The sequence below is a fragment of the Bos grunniens genome, chromosome 6 (genome assembly GCF_055505025.1).
Source record: "Bos grunniens cultivar Pamir isolate PY7600 chromosome 6, Bosgru_T2T1.0, whole genome shotgun sequence".
NCBI lineage: Eukaryota > Metazoa > Chordata > Mammalia > Artiodactyla > Bovidae > Bos > Bos grunniens.
In genome coordinates, this window is record NC_141170.1 from 93,697,694 (window position 1) to 93,723,658 (window position 25,965).

Here is a 25,965-nt window from a genome sequence, read left to right on the forward strand (position 1 = left end):
ACAAACACAAAAAATTTTAAATTAAATGAGTTTAATTCTGAATGTGAAAAAAAATTTTTTACCTTTGTGGGGGGAATATGTGGTAAAAGCTAGTGTTTTTGAGTAAAGAAACTTTTCCTGTACTTTCAATATGCTACTTTTAATTTAAGGAAACAATCAGAGAAGGTTCTCACTGTCACAGTGATATCTTAATTTCACCAGTACCACTTTGGCAGCTGCTTTTATTGAACTATATTAATAATCCCCAAATGTATGCAGATTGGCAACTTCCTTTAAGAAATAAAACTATTCTGGAAACAATTTTAACGGTATTTTGTTGAGTGACCAATTGAGTCATCTATTTTTTAGGAAAATTTAAAAAATTAGTATCTCCTTTCTGTTATTCCAAAACCCCAGCATTTCACCGTAAACATCATACGTTGGCTCTATGAATGCCAAATTCACAAAAACAAATAATAACTTAAGCATTTTCTTATTAACCAGAAAATAACTCCTATGAATAAATTGTAATAAACATGAAATTATAAAATCAGTTCTCTCACACTTGTTTACTAAATTGACAAAATAAAACTGAAGTAATAAAGAAAATGAAGAAAAATGAATAGTAGCTAAGAGGAAACAAACATTCTTGAAAAAAAAATCATGTTAGAACTACATATGAAAAATGCAAAAAATTGTCTGGAGTTAACAGAAATAGAAGAACACTGGACAAACAGTGATTCTAAGTAATTTTCCAATTCTAGACAGTCTCTAATATTTAAAAAACTCACAGAAAATATATTTTACTTTTAACTCCTTTAGATCCAGCTGGTAAAATGCTAGAAGCTCATGCATAGTCATCACACTACTTGTGTGGTAAACAAGAAAGCATGCTTGTGTATCTAGAAAAGTTACTTTGAAATTTGCAAAAGCTGACATGATGCTTTTGTGAAGCCAAACAGCATTTGTTTGGCTCTTGGTATAACAAGTTAAGTTTTAAAGGATTTTGAGGACCCATGCTTATGCTGGTCCTCACCAGTCTAAAATGCTTATGCACCAGTCTAAAGGTAGGACTTAGTATCTGAAATACTATAAAGTGAATTCTAAAAAGAGCTTAGAAAATTGCTTTAAAAGGTTTACTTTACTTTTAAAAGCATCTGTTGCTCCAGGTGCATGGTTTTTGTCTGGATGAAACTTCAAAGCAAGCTTTCTATAAGCTTTTTTCAAATCTTCATCACCAGCATCTTTGGTTACTCCAAGTACTTCATAGTAATTTTTACATTTGTTTATGCTGTGAACAAGAGAGTGTGTTATAAGTAAATTTCAAGGAAGAACTTTGAGTAATACTTCTAATTTTTTATTGATTCAGTTCAGTTCAGTTCAGTCACTCAGTCATGTCTGACTCTGAGACCCCATGAATCGCAGCACGCCAGGCCTCCCTGTCCATCACCAACTCCCAGAGTTCACTGAGACTCATGTCCATCGAGTCAGTGATGCCATCCAGCCATCTCATCCTCTGTCGTCCCCTTCAACTCCTGCCCTCAATCCCTCCCAGCATCAGAGTCTTTTCCAATGAGTCAATTCTTCGCATGAGGTGGCCAAAGTACTGGAGATTCAGCTTTAGCATCAGTCCTTCCAATGAACACCAGAATAGTATAAAGAACTATTTGTGGATTGTTTTCTCAATATTAAATGATAGTTTATCCATTAAGGGTCATTGCTCCATTCTCTTTTCAACCACAGACCATTTTTCCAACCCCTCTCTAAGAAGAATTAACCATGAGAATGTCCCTGTACAATTTATCTCAACTACAGAGAAGTAAAGCAAAGCTCATAACAAATGTGGATGTAGGACAGAGCACACTAAAATGAGAGAGTAAGAACAATTTTACAGTGCTCTTAAATACATAAGAAATCCCAAAACTCCTCTCAAGATGTCACAGCTAAAGATTAACAGACACTGCATTTCAAGAGTTTTGTTGTTGCATAATGCAAACCTAACCAAATAGCAAAGCAACAGTTTAGTGCATGTAAAACAACTACTGTATCCCATGGCTTAAATGTCAAAGCAAGTGAATTCAGCCAGGCAATGTTAAAGAGAGTTCACGTGTGTCACTCTCCATGAAAGATATAATCTCATAATAAAATACATTATGGGACTCAAACATATTTGTTACACCTGATTTTCATTTTGATGAACATACTCTTAAAAGACTACTTACATAGTTTATAACCCTAAATATGCAATATTTAAGCCCAGAGTCTTTGAAGTAGGTTAGGAAAAGAAGTACTGCGAATGGAGCAAAGAACAGTAATCCTTTTGGATGCTTACATTTTCTCATGACCTAATAATTTTCCTTCTCTAAAATACAGATATATTTTACATATTTTTTGGTGTGTACTTTATGATTTTAAATGTGTTCCATGTATGAGTGGCTTGATGACAGGTAGTAACAGGTTAATGGATCTGAGGCACAATTGTTCATTGACAGCTAGAGGACTGCAAAGGCTGACTCTAGGTGTTCAAAGAAAAGAGAAAAGATTGACCTTTTTTCGCTACTACACCTATTAGTCATCACAGTGCTTGGTACATGAGGGGTTCTCAGTAAATATTTATGGAATAAATGAACTTTAGTTCTCCTTTCGTAATGAAAGCACTCATCATTTGTTATATGAACAAGGGTAAAAAGAGAACACACTGAAAAGATTACAGAATTATTTTATAATCACATCAACAAAAATCTGTTAGGCAGTCTTCTTCATAGTAATAATAATTAAAATTAGACTCTTCTACTTTAGATAATAAATATTGACACAAGTCAATTTATTTCATAAGCATGGCATTTCCTTTATTTAGGAAATAATATTTATTGACTCATTACTGAGTCAATAACATTTATATCCCAGGGTTCTTGAGATCAGTTAGTGAACAAAACAGAAAATGATTACTCTACCTTTGTAGACACTCATTTTCCTAGATATGTTAAGAAACTATGTGACAAAAAAAAAAGAAACTATGTGACAGAAATAAAGGGAAGAAGGACATGTACAGAACACCTACTGTGTCCAGAAGAGGAGAAATTCTTTGAGAAGCCAGTAGAGAGGTATAAAGTCAATGTCACCAATGGACAAACTGTAGACTACATATTTCAAGTAATGCTAAACATAAACTCATTTACTTAACTTTTCACACCTAAGCAAGAAATTACCATTCATGTATTAATTTTAATCCATATATTGTTCATCATACTCATTTTCACCAGCTAAATGCATTTGTCACAGTTTTTATAGTTTGCTCCTGCTTCTCCATTCTCATTGAAGAATTAAAAAAGAAAGGAAGTAAGGAAAAAGAAAATAAATTAAAAAGAGGTAAACTGTTACCTGCACTGGAAGGAAACATTGTGGACAAAGGCCAGAAAGATCTGTCTGGGAGCTCAACAAGGGAGAAGTATGCATGGCTCAACTTTTATGTCTTCCTTTATGTGCTAGAAAGCATACTGGCTGGGACAGGGAGGCCTTGTTCTATTCTTTTTTCATATGTTATAGATGACTTTTTGTTGTTGTTATTATAGATGATTTTTAAATGTACTCCAAATTTAATTGGTATTTAGGAAAATAATTCTTTATTCCTGAGACAAAAGATTATTTATTTTATAAATTTAGCAAAATGATTTGTTTCCATTTAAAGAACTATAGCTTAAAACCAATCCTAATGAAATCCCCATAATTCAAATAATTTTAACAGTTATACAGAAATGTTCCTAACTGATAAATATAATGATGGCCAGTTAATGATTTCACACTGATCTTATATTTTTAAAACAAAAAGATGGGCTTTTTTTCCAATGAGATATTAAAAATCTCCTCAAATAAGACCTAGGACACCTTTTGCACTGTGATTTTTCAACACATTTCAACACTTGAAGACAATAAACAGTGCTTAGTTTCACAGAATATGAGTTTTACAAAGTTACACACTTTTTGTTCAGTCTTACTGTACGCTAGCTCTTACTTATGCAATGGATGCAGTATTATTGCATGGCTTCTCCCTTTGAGCCAAAATGTCACTGAGCAACTTGTTTGCATAATCATGCTAACCAGCAAGATAACATGGCTTTCTTCAGAAAAATCCCCAGTGTACAGGTAAAACAAAAACACACAGCATGTAAGTGTTTGCTGGTGATCTGTTACCTCACTAAAGCAACACTGATGAAGGCTAATATGATGAATAAGTGTTACATGATTAGCTAAAGCTAAGCAACTCTTATATAAAGTAGCAAATGAAATACTCTGAATAACTCAGGGATTCTATTAAAGAATGTTCTGATCATATTAATCCCCCCCAAAACTACATTTATGTAATACAATAAAAAGGTATGCTAAAATTGACCAGAGAAACCATCTCTAAACACAGGCACAAAACTAAGCTAATTCTTGTAACTCACTAAGAATTCAGTCTGAAACTTGGCTGGCTCCTCAGTGCTAGCCAGCAATCCTGCCTTCCTGTCTGCCTTTCTGGCTGCAAGTATTCCATACTTTCACTATTCTTCTCAAGCTTTCAATCTCATTTCTTTCTTCTAAACCTCAGAGGATAACTTCATCTCCAATTTCACAGAGAATACAGACCCAACAGACAGGATCTCTCTCAACATTTTATTTCCCTCTGCCCAATTGTGGCCACATACAAAAGTGGATCTGCACCCACCATCATCTTTCATTCTTCTATTCTCAAAATGTCCCCCTGCCTAACTACTGAAAAAGAGCGGAAAACAAAACACTGCTCTTCTTTATTTCTACCATATCTTGAGCTACTCCTGTTTTCCTTTCAAGGCTAGAGTAGAAGAAATGAAGAAAAGAGATTTTTTTAAAATAATATCAGATTCAGGAGATTCCTATTCTCCAAAATTTCAATTGTTTGGGGAAGGGGGTATATTTTCCAATATACAGGTGATTCTATAGTCTTTCTTTAAAAACAAATTTAAAATAATTCTAAATAAAAATCACATATAACAAAATTCACTCTAGGTCTTTTACTGAGAATATGTTCTCCTAGTAAAAAGTAATTTCTAGCAGAAAATACAATTTGGTTTTTGGAGAGAGATGGCTTCCTAGAACACATTTCGGCACACTGTTTAGTAGAAGCTTTTTCTTAAAGGAATTCAAAAGCAAATCTCTCATTTTTTCACTTATCTCACTTATTCAGCCTCTGACCCAACACTACAGTTATAAAAGTGGTCACCAACATTATTTATAATTCTTAAAGGACTTCACTACCATTCAGGCCAATCGAATACCCTTTATCATGATTTCATCATAGTTAGGGAGTCTTTGTTCTTATTGTTGTCACACACAGATAAAATGTTACATTTAAACTTTAGCATATGTATGAAAAAAAGTAAAATATAAATACATTGATACTTAATTTAAAAATAACTTCAATTCCAAATAATGCTGAGTTAAAAAGAACTAACTAAAAATAAGAATGGAGAAAAAAAGGAAAAACAAAAAAAAAAAGGAAGTACGGTTAAAAGAGGATAATAAGAAAGGGCAAAAGAGAAAGAAAACTAGCTTTACCTACTCTTCACTTAAGCTAGTTCCCTGCTATTCACTCTTCAAGTTGAACTATCTGATTAATCAGAGTCCTTCACCCTTATACTTTAGATTCCCTAGAGAGCAATTCCAGTACAACATCAATACAGCCTCCTTAAGGTGTATTGATGTTGTGTATAGAAAAAATAACAGTATTTTTTCTAGTGTTTCATACTCAGTTCATTTTCTTTCCAGAAAAGATTTTCTTAATTACAAAATTAATAAAGTTAAATCTCCAAAACCCAGTTCATAATTTACCAATTCTACCTAATTTTCCTGCTTTAAGTAGAGGTGTATCATGAAGTAAAAATATAACACTGAAGCAGAACAATGAGAGTAAGAAAAAATATTAAAAGGAGAAGACTATAGTATTTGCTATATATAAAGACAGCCTTAAAGAAAGAATATAAATAGAAAAAAAATTATCCTTCATTTATATAAGTAGAAAATTGAAAATGCTTTGCAATCGCACTCAATATTCTCCTCATATGAAATTCTCCTTCATACATATATATATATATACATTTGCTGTTGCTGTTGTTTGTTTTTTTGTTTGTTTAGTTGCTAAGTCTTGTCTGTCTCTTTTGTGACCCCCTGGACTATAGCCCATCAGGCTCCTCTGTCCATGGGATTGCCCAGGCAAGAATACTGGAGTTGAGTTGCTACTCCCTTCTCCAGGGGATCTTCCAGACCCAGGGATAAAACCCATGTCTCCTGCATTGGCAAGGGGATTTTTTTACCACTGAGCCATCAGGGAAGGTTTCACTGTACTGTGTCAAAAAATTGAAGCAATCTTCCTAAAAAAAAATTTTTTTGGTAATTAGTTTTGTGCCTTATATTTAAAAGATGGAAATTTCAATAGAATTGGTAATTTACACTACTTTATAAAGAATATGAAGCATAAGACACCAAGAGTTCAACTCCTCAATGTCTGTTCTTCTACTGAATTGTAATTAAAACCCATTTTTTAGGTGTTACAACATTAAACTTACATTAGCATCAACAACAACTGACATATATATAAGTCATATTCATTCCTACCTGAGAACTCCATCCACTTGGTCTTTGGTGTAGCCTTTTCCACTTTCACCACTACCAGATGAGCTGTCCTTTGTGCAATTAGGTTTGCTTTGATCACCACTACCTGATGGTTTTCGGCAATGAGGGCTATTTCCAGCAGTGCTTCCATTTTTCATGATAATTTCCAACAGTGCTGTAGAAAGATATGGAAAGCATACTCCATCTGTTTACATCAAGATACATACACATGGTCTTGAGAAGAAAGTTATAAAGCTGACAAAATGTGTACTCCAGAAAGATACACCATAGGGCCTTTTTAAATAGATAGTAAGCATTCCCTTATGTATAGCTGTTCACAGATCACTAATCACTATTTAGAAGTAGAATATTAAGTTTAATGTTAATAACTCAAAATTACTATCACCTAATTTCTTATGACATACTTTATTTGTAATATCATGGTGAAACTGCCAAATACCAAAGAAAACAATAATCCTTAAAGTAGCCAATGAGATTATCTACAAAGAAACAAGTTCCCTGGTGGCTTCCCTGGTGGCTCAGAGGATAAAGCATCTGCCTGCAATGCGGGAGACCCAGGTTTGATCCCTGGGTTGGGAAGATCCCCTGGAGAAGGACACGGCAACCCACTCCAGTACCCTTGCCTGGAGAATCCCATGGACAGAGGAGCCTGGTGGGCTACAGTCCATGGGGTCGTAAAGAGTCGGACATGACTGAGCGACTTCACACACACACACACACACACACACACACACACACACACACACACACTTATTTCCCAAAAGCAACAATGGCAGCTAAATTGAGCAATAGCTTCAAAATGGTCAGGGAGAATAACTGTCAACTTGAGTTCTGCACTGCTGCTGCTGCTGCTAAGTTGCTTCAGTCGTGTCCGACTCTTAGCAACCCCATGGACTGCAGCCCACCAGGCTCCTTCGTCCATGGGATTTTCCAGTCAAGAGTACTGGAGTGGGGTGCCACTGCCTTCTCCGGAGTTCTGCACTAATTTTCTGGAAATTATGTAAGATTAAAAACATTTTCAAACAAACAAACACTGATAAAATTATCACTAAGATTTCACTGGAAGATATTTACTACCTTGAGATACCACTTTACATCTACTAGGATGACTATAATCAACAAGGTGGACAATAACATGTTGACCAGGATGTATTACTAGGAAAATGGGAACACTCATATATTGCTAGTGGTAATAGGAAATGGGGTGCTTGCTTTGAAAAAAGATCTGGTAGTTTTTGCAAAGATTAAACATATAGTTATTATCTGACCCAATATTTCTATCTCTCAGTGTATATCCATGAGAAATGAAAACATATATACAAAAACTGGTTCACATATGTTCATAACAGTATTGTTCATAATAGGAAAAAAGTGGAAACAATTGAAATGTCCATCAACTGACGAGTAGATGAATAAAATGTGACAGGTCCATACAATGGAATACTATGACAATCAAAAAAAAATGAAGTACTGATATATGTTGCAATACGGCTGAACCTTGAAAACATATCAAGTGAAAAAAGTCAGTCACAAGAGACAATATACTGTATGATACCATTTATACAAAATCTAGAGGCAAATCTAGAGACAGAAAGGTCAGTTGTTGCCAAGGGGAGGGAAGGATGAACTCTGGGAGAAGTAAGAAGTGATTGCTAGTGAGTATGAGATTTCTTTCTGTGATGAAGCAAATGTTCTAAAATTAATGGTTGCAATGGCTGCACAACTCTGTGAATCCACGGAGTGGTATGCTCTGAATGAGCTGTGAGATATGTGAATTACATCTCAGTAAAGCACTATATATATTCCCTTGTAGCTCAGTTGGTAAAGAGTCTGCTTGCAATGCTGGAGACCTGGGTTCGATCCCTGGGTCAGGAAGATCCCCTGGAGAAGAAAATGGCAACCCACTCTAGTACTCTTGCCTGGAGAATCCCACAAACAGAGGACCCTGGCAGGCTACAGTCCATGGGTTTGCAAGAGTCAGACATGACTTAATGACTAAACCACCACCACCAAAGCTGCTATATAGATATTAAAAAAAATCCAGCAGTCATTGCCGCACAGCCTGTGAGATCTCAGCTCCCTGACCAGGTATTGAAACCAGGTCATGGTAATGAAAGTGCTGAATCCTAACAGTAGATCACCAGAGAACTGCCAGTAATTATTTTCAATATTCCAGAAAAACATCTGCTTCACTGAATATACTAAAGCCTTTGACTGTGTGGATCACAACAAACTCTGGAGAATTCTTAAAGAGATGGGAATACCAGACCACTTTACCTGCCTTCTGAGAAATCTGTATGCAGGACAAGAAGCAACAGTTAGAACTAGACATGGAACAACAGACTGGTTCCAAATTGGGAAAGTAGTATGTCAAGGATGTATACTGTCACTCTGCTTATTTAACTTCTATGCAGAGTACATTATGAGAAACACTGGGCTGGAAGAAGCACAAGCTGGAATCAAGACAGCTGGGAGAAATATCAATAACCTCACATACACAGATGACACCACCCTTATGGCAGAAAGTGAAGAACTAAAGAGCCTCTTGATGAAAGTAAAAGAGGAGAGAGAAAAAGTTGGCTTAAAACTCAACATTCAGAAAACTAAGATCATGGCATCTGGTCCCATCACTTCATGGGAAATAGATGGGGAAACAACGGAATCAGTGACAGACTTTTATTTTCTTGGGCTCCAAAATCACTGCAGATGGTGATTGTAGCCATGAAATTAAAAGACGCTTGCTCCTTGGAAGCAAAGTTATGACCAACCTAGACAGCATATTAAAAAGCAGAGACATTACTTTACCAACAAAGGTCTGTCTAGTCAAAGCTATGGTTTTTCAAGTAGTCATGTAGGGATGTGAGAGTTGGACTATAAAGAAAGCTGAGCGCTGAAGAATTGATGCTTTTGAACTGTGGTGTTGGAGAGGACTCTTGAGAGTCCCTTGGACTGCAAGGAGATCCAACCAGGCAATCCTCAAGGAAATCAGTACTGAATATTCATTGGAAGGACTGTTGCTGAAGCTCAAACTCCAATACTTTGGCCACCTGATGAGAAGAACTGACTCACTGGAAAAGATTCTGATGCTGGGAAAGATTGAAGGAAGGAGAGAAGGGGACGAGAGGATGAGATGGTTGGATGGCATCACTGACTCAATGGACATGAGTTTGAGCAAGCTCCCAGAGTTGGTAAAGGACAGGGAAGCCTGGCATGCTGCAGTTCATGGGGTTGCAAAGAGTTGAACACAACTGAGTGACTGAACTGAACTGAACATATAAGAGAACTTTCTTCCAAATCTTTTTCATAGCTCATGCATTCAAGAGGTCACCAAAGACATAAGATATTTAGTTTTTATAACAATTTAGTTGTAGATGGTACAGAAAGGCTCTTAATTAGGTAGCTATTTTGGACTCCTTTCTCATTTAAGTCAACATAGAGCATTGAGTAGAGTTCTCTGTGCTGAACAGTAGGCTCTCATTCAGTTCAGTTCAGTTCAGTTGAGTCGCTCAGTCATGTCCGACTCTTTGCGACCCCATGAACTGCAGCACACCAGGCCTCCCTGTCCATCACTAACTCCAGGAGTTCACCCAGACTCACGTCCATCGAGTCAGTGATGCCATCCAGCCATCTCATCCTCTGTTGTCCTCTTCTCCTCCCGCCCCCAATCCCTCCCAGCATCAGAGTCTTTTCCAATGAGTCAACTCTTCGTATGAGGTGGCCAAAGTACTGGAGTTTCAGCTTTAGCATCATTCCTTCCAAAGAACACCCAGGGCTGATCTCCTTCAGAATGGACTGGTTGGATCTCCTTGCAGTCCAAGGGACTCTCAAGAGTCTTCCTCAACATCACAGTTCAAAAGCATCAATTCTTTGGCGCTCAGCCTTCTTCACAGTCCAACTCTCACATTCCATAACACAGGAAAAACCATAGCCTTGACTAGATGAACCTTTGTTGGCAAAGTAATGTCTCTGCTTTTGAATATGCTATCTAGGTTGGTCATAACTTTACTTCCAACGCATATAACACACAGATACACATACACATACATTCATGCATCATGCATATATATATTTCTTAGCTCTGTCTACTGAGAGGATCTGGAGGCAATGACACACTTGTAGCAATGAGCTTATCAAGTGTCTATATATTAGTTTCCAAGTATCATTATCCACTAAAAAGAATCAGGACTCCTGGGGCAAGAATTGATTCCGAGGGCAGAGAAATGAGCTTGAAAACTTTTTTGTGTTTGAAAGTAAAGAAATTCAAAGAATGATGAGGACATGTCATAAGACACAGGAGCTTGAAGGGGCTCCTACTGATTAAATCTGAGGCAATCTGAACATCAAAATGAACAGTGATAATAATAGATTAAATAGGAATCCATGTTAATAAATAAGGTTGAATGTCAATTAATAAACTGTAGAAGGAATAATGGAATAAGAAAACCAACATTTGGCAACCATCAGAAATTTATTCTGGAAAGAATCATCAATGAATGCTAAAAGGAGCTTTGGAAGTTTGTTGTAGAATAGGACATTCAGAGTTTTAAAGTATTTTCCCACAAAATATTTATTAATTACAAGAGGGGAAAAAAAGTAAGTTTAGAGTAGACAAACCCGGTAACACCAGCTTCACCAAGTGATCAAAGTTAACCTCATCAGTAAGGACCAAATCAGCATGTTCCCTGATACGTTACACTAAGAATGCAACATCACTTCTATGGTATGCCTGCCAAAAATTCATAAGGAAATGTCAGCCAAACCTAAATTGAGGGAAAATCTATAAAATAGCTGGCCTGCATTCATCAAAACACAAAGATCAAGAAAGAAAAGAGACTGAATGCAAACTGGTACAGCCACTATGAAAAACTGTATGGAGGTTCCTTAAGAAACTAAAAACAGAGCTACCCGCAATTCCACTCTTGAGCATATATCCAGAGAAAAAATGGTTCAAAATGATATGTACACCCCAGTGTTCCCTGAAACACGGTTTACAATAGCCAAGACATGGAAACAACCTAGTCCATCCACAGATGAGTGGATAAAGAAGATGTGGCACATATACACAATGGAATATTACTAAGCCATTAAAAAGAATGAAATAATGCCATTTGCAGCAACATGAATGGACCTTGAGATTATCATACTAAGTGAAGTAAGTCAAACAGAGAAAGATAAGTATTTTATGATATTGCTTCTAAGTTCAATCTTAAAAAAAAATGATACAAATATACTTACTTACAAAACAGAAAGACTTGCAGACTTATAGAGGGAACGAGGTGGGGAAGTGTAGGGGAGAGGGATAAACTGGGAGTTTTGAATAAATACACTGCTGTATTTTAAACAGATAATCAACAAGGATCTCTCTGTGCAAATGGGAAAAGAATTTAATATACAGATACATGTATAACTGAATCACCTTGCTGTACACCTAAAACCAACAAAATATTGTTAATCAACTATACTCCAATATAAAATAAAAATTAAAAAAGGAAAAGAGAAAAGATGGTATCTAGATAACAAAATATGGCAAATAAATGCAACGTAACAGGGAGAACTGGCAGAATCTGAATGAGGTACTTACATTAATTTCATGACTCTGACAGCTATACTGTTGTTATGTATGAGTGTCCTTATCTTAAAAAACATACACTGAATTACCTAGGTGTAACAGGATATCATGTCTACAACTTACTCTTGATTGGTTCTGGAAAAAATATAAGAACAAACTGTATACCTGTGGGGGTGGAAGAGAGATAGCAGGGAGAAAGAAAGGGCATGATAAAGCAAATGCAGTAAAATTTTATCAAATAGGAAGCACTGAGTGAAATGTATACAGGAAGTGTACACTATTTTTAAGACTTTCCTATACGCTTCAAAGTATTTCAGAATTTTCAAAAAGCTAAAATGAAGAGGGAAAATTGAGAAAGTATATGCAAAGAAAATTTAACTGTTTTCAGTAATTTTATCAGTGAGGTAGTACTGGTAATGTTACACTGAAACTACTACATATATCATGTGGCATAAAGCAAATAAATAATCATGACATATTCTACCATTTGCCATGGCCTTGAAAACCAGGATTACTACTGTGGAAGGAAAAAGATAGAAATATATGCAAGAAAAGTTTAAAGACCCCAAAATACTTAACTTAAATTTCATTTACTAGTATAAATGTATAAGATGTTTTAACTTAAAAAAAAAAAAAATTCCCTAGTCTGTACACTGAAAAGGCCCAGAAACAATGACAATCTATTAACCACAGCATCGTTTGTACCAGACCATGATACTAAAACACCATTTTCCACTAAAAGAAACCAGGGCTTATTGGAGTTACGTTTGATTCAAGATCTAGTACAGGGAATGTATAAGAGAAATCTGAAACTTTATGTCATACCAAAGAGAAAGAAAATTATTAAAGACTATTAGGAATGTGTCTATGAAACTCAGGAGGTAACCTAAACAGGTTCCACCAGCCACACCTAAAAAATGATATTATCTGCTTTTGGAAAACAGGAGTCAATTCCTTTTCTTGAAAACTGATAAAAGCAGTCAAGCACTTATCATATCTTGCCTTTCCTATATGAACTCTACCACTGTGTAACCCTAAGATAGGTGAGGGGGAAGTGTCTCTTTATAGAATTATTTCAGCCTATAAAAGAATAAATTATTTTGAAAAAATTGTGAAGCCAGATGGGAAAGTGGTTATATGTATTTATATTTACAGGTGGCCACAAAGTCCCTATGCATGCTAGTTAGAAGTTATCTGTACATTCCTTTCATTCTTTGCACAAACACATTCTCTCAGTTTTTCTAGACATCTTCCATGCTAACAGCTAGATGCTGGATATTGCTAAAGCAAAAGATCATATAGCTGTTTTAAATTTTCAAGTTATTATGATACTGAAAATCTTTCAGAGCCTAGGGGTTCTGCTTAACAACGGCTATGTATATATATGCACTCACACTAAGCATTTTGGCTCCAAACAGTGAAAATTTGAACAAGTTCCATTACCTCTGTGTCCCAATATCCAGTTTTATCATCTTAAAAATGGAATCAGCAAGGTTTTCTGTATTAACAATCACTGGAACCAATGCCTGAGAAGGTAATGTGGTTCAGTTCAAGTACTGCCAGAATTTGGAACTCACAACCTTTTTCTGACTTATTAAATGTCTTAGCTATTATATGAGATCACATTTATAATAATGAGCAGTATTACAAACATTAGTTGAACAGATATAAGATATCTCCTTATAAACCAGATTACTTTTGGTTTTAAAACTGTCCAACCTTATTTTGTATGTTCATTTTCCAGACATACAGCTTTGCTTGTATGTCTTAATTAATGTAATCTGTACTTAATTTACACATATCCCATATTAAGGACCAGTGAAAAAGTAAACATAGTATTAAAAATGTTTATGTGGCTAATCCAAAAGTGAATAACCAAGATCCATTTTTATTTCATAATGTTCTGCTGCACACCTATTATATATAATACCCATCACTAACAAAACCTAAAATAAGAATATATGATTTGGAAAACAGATTTTTTCATTCCAGGCAAACTGAAAATAGCTTTTATTTGTGTGATTATAAAAGTAATGTTGTTCAGTTCATTTAAAAAAGATAAAGTAAAGATCTCCTATAAATCACACACAAGAAAAAAAAAATCACTCAACCATTGTGATATATTTATATATCTATATATAAATATATATATAGCCAACTAGAGTAGCTAGTTATATATATCTAGCTATATATATATAAATATATATATTTATATATATCTAGCTACTCTAGTTGGCTAGCTGTCTAGCTTTTTTACATATTTTGAAACAAAATGAGAATAATCTACATATGTTGGTAGCATGCCCTTAATAGGTTTATAATTCAATGTATATATCATTTTATAGCAATAAATCTAGGTGCACATCATCTTTATTTTTTAAGACCTTATTCAGGACTATTGCAATAGGGGAGTGACAGCAGGCTGAACTCTGAATTCAGTAAAGACAACTGGAAACTTATAGTCAATGAGCACGGTAAGGTGGGTCACTTAACGGAAAATTACTGAGGCACATCATTGTTTTTAAGTGCACAGTGTATACAGGCAATTCAATTTATTTAATAATTCCCAATGATGGACTCTTTCCAAATTTTTGCTACAATGACAACCCTTATATACATTTTCCCATACTTGTCTATTGTGGGAAAATTTCATTTGTGAATATATTATCACAAAAAGCCTTACAGCTTCATTTATTTATGAACAAATTGTCTTCACTGATAAGAGATAAAACTACCTAAACAGGTATCATTCCAGAAAACCAGGATTTATAGATGCCACAAGTATATGCAAAAGACTGGTAGAAAAGATGATAACATTAAAACAGTTCCTGACAGCAGAGCAATTTTTAATCTAGGAGAGGAAGAGCTATATACATAAATAATACAAGAAATAAATGCAAAGCAGGGAGAACTACATATTAACTAAGAATGGAATGAGTACCTGAATTCACATGGAAATTAATCCTAACTTAAGGCAATTTTTTAATGTTAAACAGGTAAATAAAAAATGATAGAAAGAGACAAATATTATATAAGTAACTCCAAGCAATCATCCAAATACTTTTGCCATTGTACTAATACATGAAATTCTTATAGCACTTAATAAACTAACCTCATAATAATCCTGTGAAGACTACAGATGAGAAAACTGTGGCTTAGGAAAGGAAAAGGGAATGATAGGAACGGAACCATTTTTGTGTCTAGCAGAGATTTCCTATTTCATTTCTCTAAAATGTATAAGCTCCAAGAGGACAAGAACTGTCTTATTGATCACTGACTCCCTAGTTCTGAGAAGAGTGCCTGCCACAAAGAAGCATGGATTCAGTAAATATTTGTTGAATAAATATATCCGCATCCTACAGATGTCGTAATTGAGGCTCAGAAAGACAGTTATGGATATAAACAAATAAAACCATTAAATTAAGGTTCAAAACTAAGTTTAGTATTCTTTCTTCAACTATAATGTCTGAAACAGTTTGGTTATTAGCTGAAATGTGGAAATCATTTTATAATATTTAACTAGTGCTACCAAAATAACTGTTTTGAATGTATAATTTACACTTATCACTAAATTTTGATTAAGTCAGAAACAGAAAGAAAACGGTACTGTCTTCAAAGGAATAGCTGAATAATACTCCAGATGTGAAATGACAGTTTTAACTGTTTTATCATTTTAAATGAGACTAAAGGGAACAGAACTTTGAACTTTTTATCAGGTTTAAATTTTAAAATAAAGTAGCAAAAAAAAAGGAAGAAAAATCTTTACACATAGCTCTCACCTGAGGGGAAATAATAAAAAGAGGACTATTTTAATTTGCTATTGTACAGATAGAGGTTGCAAATTATATAAGTTATCTATTCATTAAGTAGACACAGGATGGCCGTTTTTGAAGCTGTAGACTGCCATTTGGTTCAAATTACTATGAAACTCTTGAAAATAATTAAAATGTTTTTCTCTGAAAAAAATCTATACTTCAAACTGCCTAACAATTAGAATTAAACACTAAAGTATTAAAACAGCAATGTAAAAAATAAAAAGCAATGTAAAGCATTAAAACTGAGAGGCTGTATCTCTCTGTAAAAATCTAAAACATATCAATAATCCAGTAAACATAAAGTTTAAGAAATCAAAATGCAATTTACTTCCTCTTGCTGATATTTTCCAAGTTTATATTTCCTATGTAGCATCATATACATATATTAATCCTTTCAAATGTAAACCAAACTTATAATATGAAAATATTTGAAAGTTATAAATCCAATTTGCTTAGAAGTCCATTTAAATAAACTGTAAAATAATATTCTCAACTAAATACTTAGAAAGCAAGCAATGTCCTAGATTCTTTTGAGGATGCAGTTTTTCCTTAAGGAAAACCCTTGCCAATTTTTTTAAGTGGTTTATCAATCAGATTCCTTACCTAGCAAGAACAAAATTGTAAAGGGGACAAAAACTCTGGAATTTAGCTAGAATTTAGACTCACATTTTTGCATTTACTATATAAAAACAAGAGAAATCAAAATGCAATGTTTTATTTTGCCTACCTTAGCATGAAAATACATCCAAGAGGAATATTAAGCTCTAAGTTATAAAGATGTGAAAGTGGTCTAGAATACATGAAATTCAGGGATAACAATTTTTCATTTCATTTTAAACAATAGCTTCAATTCCCTTCTACACTAAATATTTTATCAGGAGCTTATACAAATGTTCTAGATCTTTTCCGCCTCCTCTGTATTCTTAAATTATTCCAGTATACATCTGAGAACATTCTACGTAAAATACACTTTGTTAAGTATTTGCACATGATCTATTTCGCCTAACATTAACCCTGTGATGAAATCCTTATGTTATACATAACTAAACAAGGCTTGGCAATGATAAGTAACTCATCCCTGTCAGAGTAACTCAAATCTGTCAGAGGCAAAGTCCATATCTGAATAAGGTCTTCAGACTACACCACAACTGTAGCTAAACACTTTATGTCATAATCACATGTTGCCTTACAATACATTGTAATATTAACTTTCACTGTTACTGTCGTAACTTTCCCAATGTTCATGTCTTTAAAAGCAACAGCTGTATTGTGCTTTGATATCTTACAGTATCTTTAGTAGATTGATTCACGTTGCTTGTTTCATAGAAGAATTACAGACTATAGGTTTAAAAACTCTTTGTCTCACACTTGTTAAATAGAAATGACACCAAAATTATCAAGCACTATTAAATGCTTCCCATGTATTAACTCATTTAATCCTCATGCCACCCCTATGAAATTGGTACATTATTGTCCTATTTTGTAGACAGAAAAGCTACAAGCTAGATAGGTTATTTAACTTGCCCAAGATTAAGGTTACAAGGGAGTTACGGTCAAGGCTTCAAAAGCCAAGGTATTCTGTCTGGAGTGGTTACATGCTTAAAGTTAAAACTGTCCCTCAAGTCTGTGCGTGCATGTGTGCTAAGACACTTCAGTCACGTCCGATTCTTTGCAACCCTATAGATAGTAGCCCGCCAGGCCCCTCTGTCCATAAGATTCTCCAGGCAAGAAGACTAGAATGGGTTGCCTTGCCCTCCTCCACAGAATCTTCCCAACCCAGGGACTGAACCTGTATCTCTTTCATCTCCAGCATTGGCAGGCAGGTTCTTTACCACTAGTGCCACCTGGGAAGCACCCCCTAAGACTACATAATGACTAAATGAAATCATGCATTCATACAGTAGAAAGATTCAAAAAGTTTTAACTCTTGGCAATGATTTCTTGAATATGAAACCAGTGAAGTGAAGTCGCTCAGTGGTATCTGACTCTGCGACCCCACGGACTGTAGCCTACCAGGCTCCTCCATCCATGGACTTTTCCAGGCAAGAGTACCAGAATGGGTTGCCATTTCCTTCTCCAGGGGGATTTTCCTGACTGAGGGATCAAACCCGGGTCTACAGCATTGCAGGCAGACACTTTACCATCTGAGCTACAAGGGCAGCTCTAATGAAACCAAAAGCATAGGCAATAAAAGAAAAAATAGACAAATGGGCCTATATCAAAAGGAAAAAACTCCCATGTATCAAAGGAAACAATAGAAAAAAGACAACCTACAGAATGGGAGAAAAAAAAACCTTCAAATCAGACATCTGGTAAGAGTTTCCTAGGTCGCATGAGTGGTTAAAAAACCCATCTGCTAATGCAGATGTAAGAGTTGTGGGTTCAATCTCTGGGTTGGGAAGATTCCCTGGAGGAGGGCATGGCAACCCACTCCTGTAATCTTACCTGCAGAATCCCATGGACAGAGGAGCCTGGCAGGCTATGGTCCATAGGGTCACAAAGAGTCAGACAAGACTGAAGCAATTTAGCACACCGGCATAACTCGACAACTAAAAATAACCTAATTTAAAAACGGGGAAAGGACTTGAATAGTTCTCAAAAAATGATATAAAAATGGCCAATGAGCAAATAAAAAGATCCTCAATATCACTAATCTTGAGAGAAATGCAAATCAAAACCACAGTAAGGTATCACCTTACTTGCCAGGATGGGTACTGTCAAAAACGAACAAAAAATCAAACAGAAAATAACAACTGCTGATGAGGATGTGGAGAAACAAGAATTCTTGCCCACTGTTAGTAGGAATGTAAAATTGTGTAACTCTTACAGAAAAAGGTATGGCAATCCCTCAAAAAATGTGAAAATTAAAATTACCAATATGATCCAGCAATCCCATTTCTAGGTATATATCAAAAACAATTAAAGCAGGATCACAAAGAGGTATTTGTACACCCATGTTCTTAGTAGCCTTATTTACAATATAGACTGTGATGGTTTTCAAGATATGGAAACTATCAATGCAATCTATTCCTAGATGGTGAATGGATATTGAAAATGTGGTATATGCACACAATGGAATACTATGAAGCCTTCAAAAAGGAACCACCATATTTATGCTACAACATGAATAAACTTCAGGGACATTGTACTAAATTAAATAAGCCAGTGAAAAATGGCAAATACTAAATAATTCCACTTACTATATAATAAGTATCCCAAGTAGCCACATTTTTAAAATAGAGTACAGTGGTGGTTACCAGGGGCTGGGTGGAAAGGGAAAACAGGGAATTGTTTACTTGGCATAAAGTTTTAGTTTTGTTAAGACAAAAAATTCTGTAGATCTGTTGTACCACAGTGTGAAAATGTTTAACGTTATGGAATTGTATTAAAAATGGTTAAGTTGGTAAGCTTCTGTTTTTGCCACATTAAGAAAAAAAATCACTTATTTTCTTTCATTTCCCCTCTTTCATTTTCCTCAACAGCAGGGAAATAAAAAGGACAAAAAAAAGTAAAGAAATTCAAGGACTTCAGTAAGTAGGAAAAAACTAAGAAAACAACAATAAAATGAAACAGGTAACCCCACACTCTTACTGACTTATTGCTAATTTTCTTCTTAACGTGGAAATATCCTGAACCTCAAGTGAAACTGTATCCTATGGACCAGATAATGGAATGTCGTGGTTAAAGGCCTTTTGAAGCTGGAGAGCTCAAATACTATTTTGACTTTGCTACAAATTACTGTTTGACCTTGGGTAAGATATTTTCATTCATTCACTCATTCATTCATTCACTCATCAAAAGGTCTGTTTCCATATGAGTGAGCCTGGTCAAATGAATTCTAGGATCGATCTGAGGAATAAATGAAATAAGTCATATTAAACAGTAGGTACTTTATAAGCACTCACGAAGTGCTGGCTATAATTACTTTAGAGCCTAGAGAGCAAGAGAAGAGCACTTGGATTTCGACTAAAGGAAGTCCAGAGCTCTTCCTAAAGATGTGTCTCATTTGTCGATAATTATGGTGCTATCAAATCAGATACTATTTAGCAAACCTTCACTGACTCTATCATTCTTGTGGTCCTCTCTTCTGAAGAACTCTCTCCCAGGGAAAAGCAATGTCATCTCAGGTGTTCGAAAATGTTTGCTTTGGGAACAGCGTTTTCTACCCCAGAGGCGGTGGAACCAGGGACCTGTATATTAACCACTGAGTTCCCTGTTCCTCTCACTTCACTAGGGACCTAGGCCTTAATCGCGGATGAGGATGGGGGGGGGGGGGGGGGCGTCACACAACCACACATCCAGATATAAAGCCCCATCTGGTAAGGCAGGACCAGATGAATCTCCTGGGAGAATGACAGCTGGACATTCAGGAAAACCGATAGGCGAACTGGCAACTCTAGCCGGGTGGCTCAGAGCCGGCATCTCGCAGGTAGGCCGGTGAGGAGGGAGTCTCGGGGAGCCCACGGCCGGCCCGGCCCGGATGTTCAGGGCCCGAGCGGGGGTGTGTCGGTGAGGAGCGTTCTGGGTGTCCGACCGGCGGGGTCCGGCGGGTGGGGGGCTCCGCGGCTCCATGAGGGGCGACGGTGGGGGCGGGGGCGGGCTGCGCGGCGGCCCGGGGACAGGGCGGGGAGGAAAGGGACCGAGGGCCTCACCGCGGGCCGAGGGCAGTGGGTAGAGCTTCTCGGCCTTCTGAAGGAAGCGCTGGGCCTTCTCGCGGTTGCCGGCGTTCAGGGCCTCCCGGGCGATCTCGACACATTTCTCCGCCTCATCCCGGTTCCCCTCCATGGCTTGCGCCTTCTTCCGTTTCCTGCGGGAGCTCAGCAACGAGGGGCGGAAGCCGCCGCCGCCGCCGCTGAGGAGACAAGGCCGGCCGGGGCTGGGGGCGTGCGAAGGCGAGCGGGGAGGAGCGCAGGCGACCGCGGCGGCGGGGCCCGGGCGCACTGGCGGGCTCGCAGCTCCGCCTCCTCACGGCGGCCTCCCCGCCCCCCGCGGGTCGCTACGGCGCGAGCCGCATCCCTCTGGCCCCCGGACTGGGCTCCGCCGCCGGGCCGTCAGAACCGGCTCGCTGGTCCTTGCCGGCGCGGACAGGCTCGGGGCCGACCGACCTGGAGGGTGAGGGGGGCGTGCGGGCGATACCAGGCCGGCTGGCCGCCGGAGGGGCTCTCTTGAAGGGGTTCCGTCGCGGCGTGGACCCAGCCGCCAGCCTCAGCAACGCGATGCCCTCCAACCCCCAGCGCGGCCCGCGAAGGCGGCAGCCCGCCTTCCGGGCGACGAGTGGGGGTGGTGACATTCGTTTTCAGGAAAATTCCCAGGGATCGAAAGCCCCACCTCCGGCCCCCCTCGGCCTCGGTCAGACTAGGGAGAATTCGGTCAGGTGAGGACCGGGCTGCCAGTCCCTGGGCACCGCTTCCGGCACAGCTGTTCAGGAACCCAGTAGGGTGTCCTTTGACCCTAATTCCCGTTTCATTGCCTTATTTCATTCATACTCCATTTTTCTGACTCAGGGCCATTAAACTTAGTACATCCCAAGAGGTACAAACACTTAATTTGTAGTTTGCACTTATTCTGGTGAAAATAAACACACTAGTAGCCATGACCAGAAAGGACAGGAATCAGTTCTTTGGCAATGTATTACCTCATATAGGTAAACTTGGGTTTTCTCCCTTCTCCCATTTTAATCATCACCTTTGTGAAATACTTGCCAGGTTGGTATCCTCAGTGGAGGCAAAGGGCCCACTTTTTGCTTGGTATTAAGAACTTGCCAGAAACTAAGTGTCAAAATGATCCACTTAACCTAATTACAAAGTAACTATTTTCACACATTGTTCAGTAAAGATATTGTCTGCTATAGCAGCAAATATGGTAACTCAGGACTTTCAAAGAAATCTTGATTCTTCTCTGTTAAATGTGAATAGTATGTTCCCCAAAGATGTTACCATATACTGAACAATTTAACGCAAGTAACCTTCAAAACAGCGTGTAGCACACTACAATTATCAGTCTAAACTGAAAAGTCCCTTCTGTGTAGGTAGCTACATACAGGACCTTCCTAACTGGTCTCTGCTCCCAACCCCACCCAAGCCCCCACAGTGCTCTGGTGTAGTGCCGCTATCACAAACAGCAATCAAAGCTAATGAACTGAGATGGTTAAACTGAGCCTAAAAAACATCAACTTGTGCTGAAGTTTTAAAATCTTTTAATAGTTCATTACACAGTATTTAAAAAAAAATACTTGGGCCTTTTAACTTTGTTGATCTACAGACAGAATTAACAGTAATTTAAAGGGAAGAAATGTGCTTAAGTTATTGCTAGGTAAGATACCTATTCAACAAAGCTGTTCCTACTATAATCAAGCAAATTTTATACACAACTAGTTTGGGATATGACCTTTATTGAGCTTATCCACCAGAGTGGAAATAATGTCTGTACAAAACCAAATGTTTGTTACTATAACTTCTGCATCACAATTAAAATCCAAACAGTTTTTTAAAAACAGTCAACTCAATCAAAACCCACTACTTCAGAATCAATAGCTTCTTTGAAGCCACAGTAACACTTAAATATGGTTAAGACTCAAATGCAGAAATTTGGTTGGTTGGAAAGCTAATTAAACTTCCAACTTTCTCAAATAGAATTACAAAAAGGCAAAATTGTGTTTTTCACAGAGATACAGTCCACTGGAATCACCAACACTGGACAGCTGTTAGAGTATTTAGAGTCCTGAGATAATAAGGAATCCAGGCATCCTTTAGACAGTCTTCTGTTGTCCTTTCTTTCCAATCAGAGATTTGTGGATGTGTGGAATGACACCTAGAAGAGGGATAAAATAACATAGCACTTTAAAACCAACAGTTTAATGTTCAACTTGGAAGATGTCTTTCAATGTGAGGCTAAGTGCAGAGTAAAAATTCAGAAATACATAGAGAAATCAAATTTCATGATGCAACCATACTACAGATCAATGAAAATATACTGTGTCCTCTTTTAGACTGAAAATTACTAGAGGGAAATTTAAAAGCAAATTCTTTTCTCTAGAGAAATTTATAAGTTAATATTTACATACCACCACCAGCAATTGTAGCCTTGATGAGAGAGTCCAATTCTTCATCTCCACGAATAGCAAGTTGCAAGTGACGAGGGGTAATACGCTTTACCTTCAAGTCTTTCGATGCATTTCCTGCCAATTCAAGTACCTAGAAGGCAGAATGCAATCAATCTCCTTCCAACTTACATTAATGTCAAGATCCAGACAAGAATCAAACCTTCACGATGAAGGTGTATCTACCAACTGTCATCTCCCCCACTACCTGAATGGCAAGATAAGCAAAAGCCATAAAGAGGGCACGCAATTTTATTTCCTAAGGCCGCAAACTCAAGCTCAGGAGGATCCCCATCATGATCACCAGCCCCCCCTAGCGTTGTCGGAAGCTTCTCGCCGCGTTCAGAGCCTGGGAGTTTTCTTGCATCACTTTCCTCCTTCCCTCTCGCCGCCTCCCCCCACCCCCTCCCAACCTTTTCCAGATTATAGGCGTACACCCATTTACCTCTGCGGTGAGGTACTCCAGGATGGCTGCGCTGTACACAGCGGCAGTCGCGCCCACACGTCCATGGCTAGTCGTCCTAGATTTCAGGTGTCGATGAATACGGCCCACCGGGAACTTCGTTTTTAGCATACACAAACATAAATGCACAAAGATAGACGAGTCAAAGATAATTATACGCGCGCCAAAGGCAGGGGCATGGACGGTGGTGCAGCAACGCGCCCCAGCACAGACACACGTGATCGCCCCCCCGCCCCGATATTTATTGCATCGGTAAACCAAGTCGCGACACTATCACCCACGCAAAGACGAAACGCTAATCCAGAGCGATGATAAACAAGAGAGGAAAAGGAAAGAAAAACGCCACGATTCCCAGAATGCACGAACCACCACTGACCTGCAAACCGGCTCTCTGCGAGCGGGAAACCGCCTTTGTCTTGGCCTTTCCGGAGTCCTTCCCAGCCTTACCGCCAGCCTGCGGCGCGCACACGCCCGCGAGCGAAGGAGGAACGCAGAATATAGGATTACCAGAGCAGCGCGCCCTTCCCCCACCGCGCCGCGGCTCGGGCGCGAGCGCGGCCCCGTGCCCAGCCGGGGTCTCCGGCCCGCCGCGCGCCGCAAGGACGACCCCGCCCGCCCGTCCCCCGCCGCGCGCTCGGCGCGGCCGCGCGCCTCGGTCCGCCCGCTCGCCGCCCGCCGGCCCCCAGCGGCGCTGCGCGCGCCACCCAACCGTCACCGCCCGCCGCGAGATCCGAGGCTGCTCCGCTCGCCGCCGACAAAACACCTCCCCCTGCTCTTCCAAATCCTGTCTCCGCGCGTTCCCAACCGTCGCCGCTTCACCCCCATCTCCGTGTGTAACGGGTTTTTCTCCCGCCGGCAAAAACCCGCGGAGTCTTCGAGCGTCTCCACCAAGTTTACCATTTCGAATTCTCCTGAAGCTCAAACAAGCAAGGCAGAGAAAGGACTAGTCAGACACCCAGCGAGAACCCGCCGCCTACTCCTTCGTCGCACCGCGATTCAAACTGCGCTGTCTCCCGCCTTCCCCGCTCCCTTTATACTGCAGAATGTTCCCTCATCCGGGAACTCGGGTTGCTCATCCCACCAATGGCTGCCACCCGCCCTCGGGACGCGTCCTTGAAGCTTCAGCCAATGAGAAAGCGAAGAAAAGGGCGGAGGGGCGGGCGCTTCACAGCTCGAATTCCTATTGGAGCATGCGGAAGGAGGTGGGGGAGGGCGGAGGGATTGGAACTGGGGAGAAGAAGGGCACAGCGGCGGGAGGGAAGAAACAGAGCGAGCTATGCTGCGGGAGCTAGGGGGCCCCCCCGCGCTGGCTGAGGTCACGTGTCCGAGAGGCGGAGTTGAGAGGCTCAGGGGAGGGGCACGCAGTATCGCGCACCCCACCATCACCCGTTCGCCTTCGTCTCCTAACCTGATTCCGGAGACCACGTGAAGTCTCCGCGGGGTCTAGCGCGCCCCACTTCCTGCCCTCCCCTTCCAAATGAGCACCTCGAAGGCAGAGACCCACCAGTCCACAGCCTTCTTCCGAGGCCCGGGGTACTCTTCCTTGATACCCTCAGCATCGCCCAGCTTTTTCAGTCTGACAGGTGGCGCGAACGCGTCCAGTGAGAGGAGCCCCAATTCCTTCCCTGACCACATCCTTGATAGTGATTTCAGTCTTCTAACCCCACTGGGCGAGTCTCGAGCCACCGACTGATCATGATACACTGCTCCCACGTCATTTTCAGTTCTAACTCCCTCGTCTTTCCTCACCATTTTTGAATGCCCTAACCCCGCCACCCCACCCCAGTGGCATACTTTCACGGGAAAAACGGTGATGAAAGCCCTCTTGCTGGTCAGAAAAGACACGTCGGTCTACCCCTAGAGGGCTTGGAGTGAGACGGTATTCTTTAATCAAATCATAACCCGTATCTTTCTGGAGATTACACATCAATGGGTTGTACCTATAGCCTGGTGTCTAAAGTTGATTTAATGAAACCTCAAAGCTATTCTGTGTCAACTTTTCTATGCTAAACAGTTTGCTACATGACAAATGTTCGGTAAATGTCAGTGGGGTAACTTCTAACGTGATTCAAAGACAGTTACAGATGGTCCATGTGATCAGTTGCAAATGATGGGCTAAAAAAATAGTACTGTACACACAGTACTATCATAATGCCAGCTACTTAGTCGTCCAACTAATAGATTAATAACACCTGTGTACATGTCCAGCTGCTTGAAGACAATAATGATCTAAATCTTTTATATTTATAGCATTTAATAGTGTATTACCTTTTAAATATATTTCTGATGTCAAAAAGTTTTAATATATGTATTCTTAAGTACTGTAGTTTGAGTTTCAGTTTGAAAGAGTTTATCAAATTAGAGGACCCCTCCATATCTGGTAGGTAAGTAA

At 39.0% G+C, this 25,965-nt stretch overlaps 3 protein-coding genes across 5 annotated transcripts in view; 1 reads left to right on the forward strand and 2 right to left on the reverse strand.

Annotated features, from left to right (window-relative positions):
* The window catches only part of DNAJB14 (DnaJ heat shock protein family (Hsp40) member B14), a 41,714-nt gene extending 20,894 nt beyond the window's left edge, over positions 1 to 20,820 (reverse strand). For 2 of the 3 annotated variants that reach the window (XR_015165711.1, XM_086406737.1), the window contains exons 1-3: positions 20,664 to 20,820; positions 6,610 to 6,781; positions 1,125 to 1,270 (exon numbers count right to left, since the gene is read on the reverse strand). Coding sequence is in view for 2 of the 3 variants with exons in the window: in XM_086406737.1 (XP_086262863.1) it covers positions 1,125 to 1,270; positions 6,610 to 6,781; positions 20,664 to 20,796 (451 nt within the window). In the remaining variant the exon portion in view is untranslated. The remainder of the gene's footprint in view (positions 1 to 1,124; positions 1,271 to 6,609; positions 6,782 to 20,663) is intronic. The other variant, XM_086406739.1, reaches the window with a different exon arrangement.
* Positions 20,236 to 25,965, forward strand: part of LOC147371024 (uncharacterized) — a 62,574-nt gene continuing 56,844 nt past the window's right edge. The window contains exon 1 of the mRNA XM_086406743.1: positions 20,236 to 20,440. Within this exon, the coding sequence (XP_086262869.1) occupies positions 20,267 to 20,440 (174 nt within the window). The 5' untranslated portion in view covers positions 20,236 to 20,266. The remainder of the gene's footprint in view (positions 20,441 to 25,965) is intronic.
* H2AZ1 (H2A.Z variant histone 1) lies at positions 22,386 to 24,578 on the reverse strand. Its single transcript, XM_086406744.1, has 5 exons — positions 24,471 to 24,578; positions 23,950 to 24,027; positions 23,556 to 23,669; positions 23,075 to 23,204; positions 22,386 to 22,821 (listed from the first exon to the last, which is right to left on the reverse strand). Exons 1-5 carry the CDS (start codon positions 24,471 to 24,473, stop codon positions 22,760 to 22,762), a joined length of 387 nt encoding a protein of 128 aa, XP_086262870.1. The 5' UTR covers positions 24,474 to 24,578; the 3' UTR covers positions 22,386 to 22,759.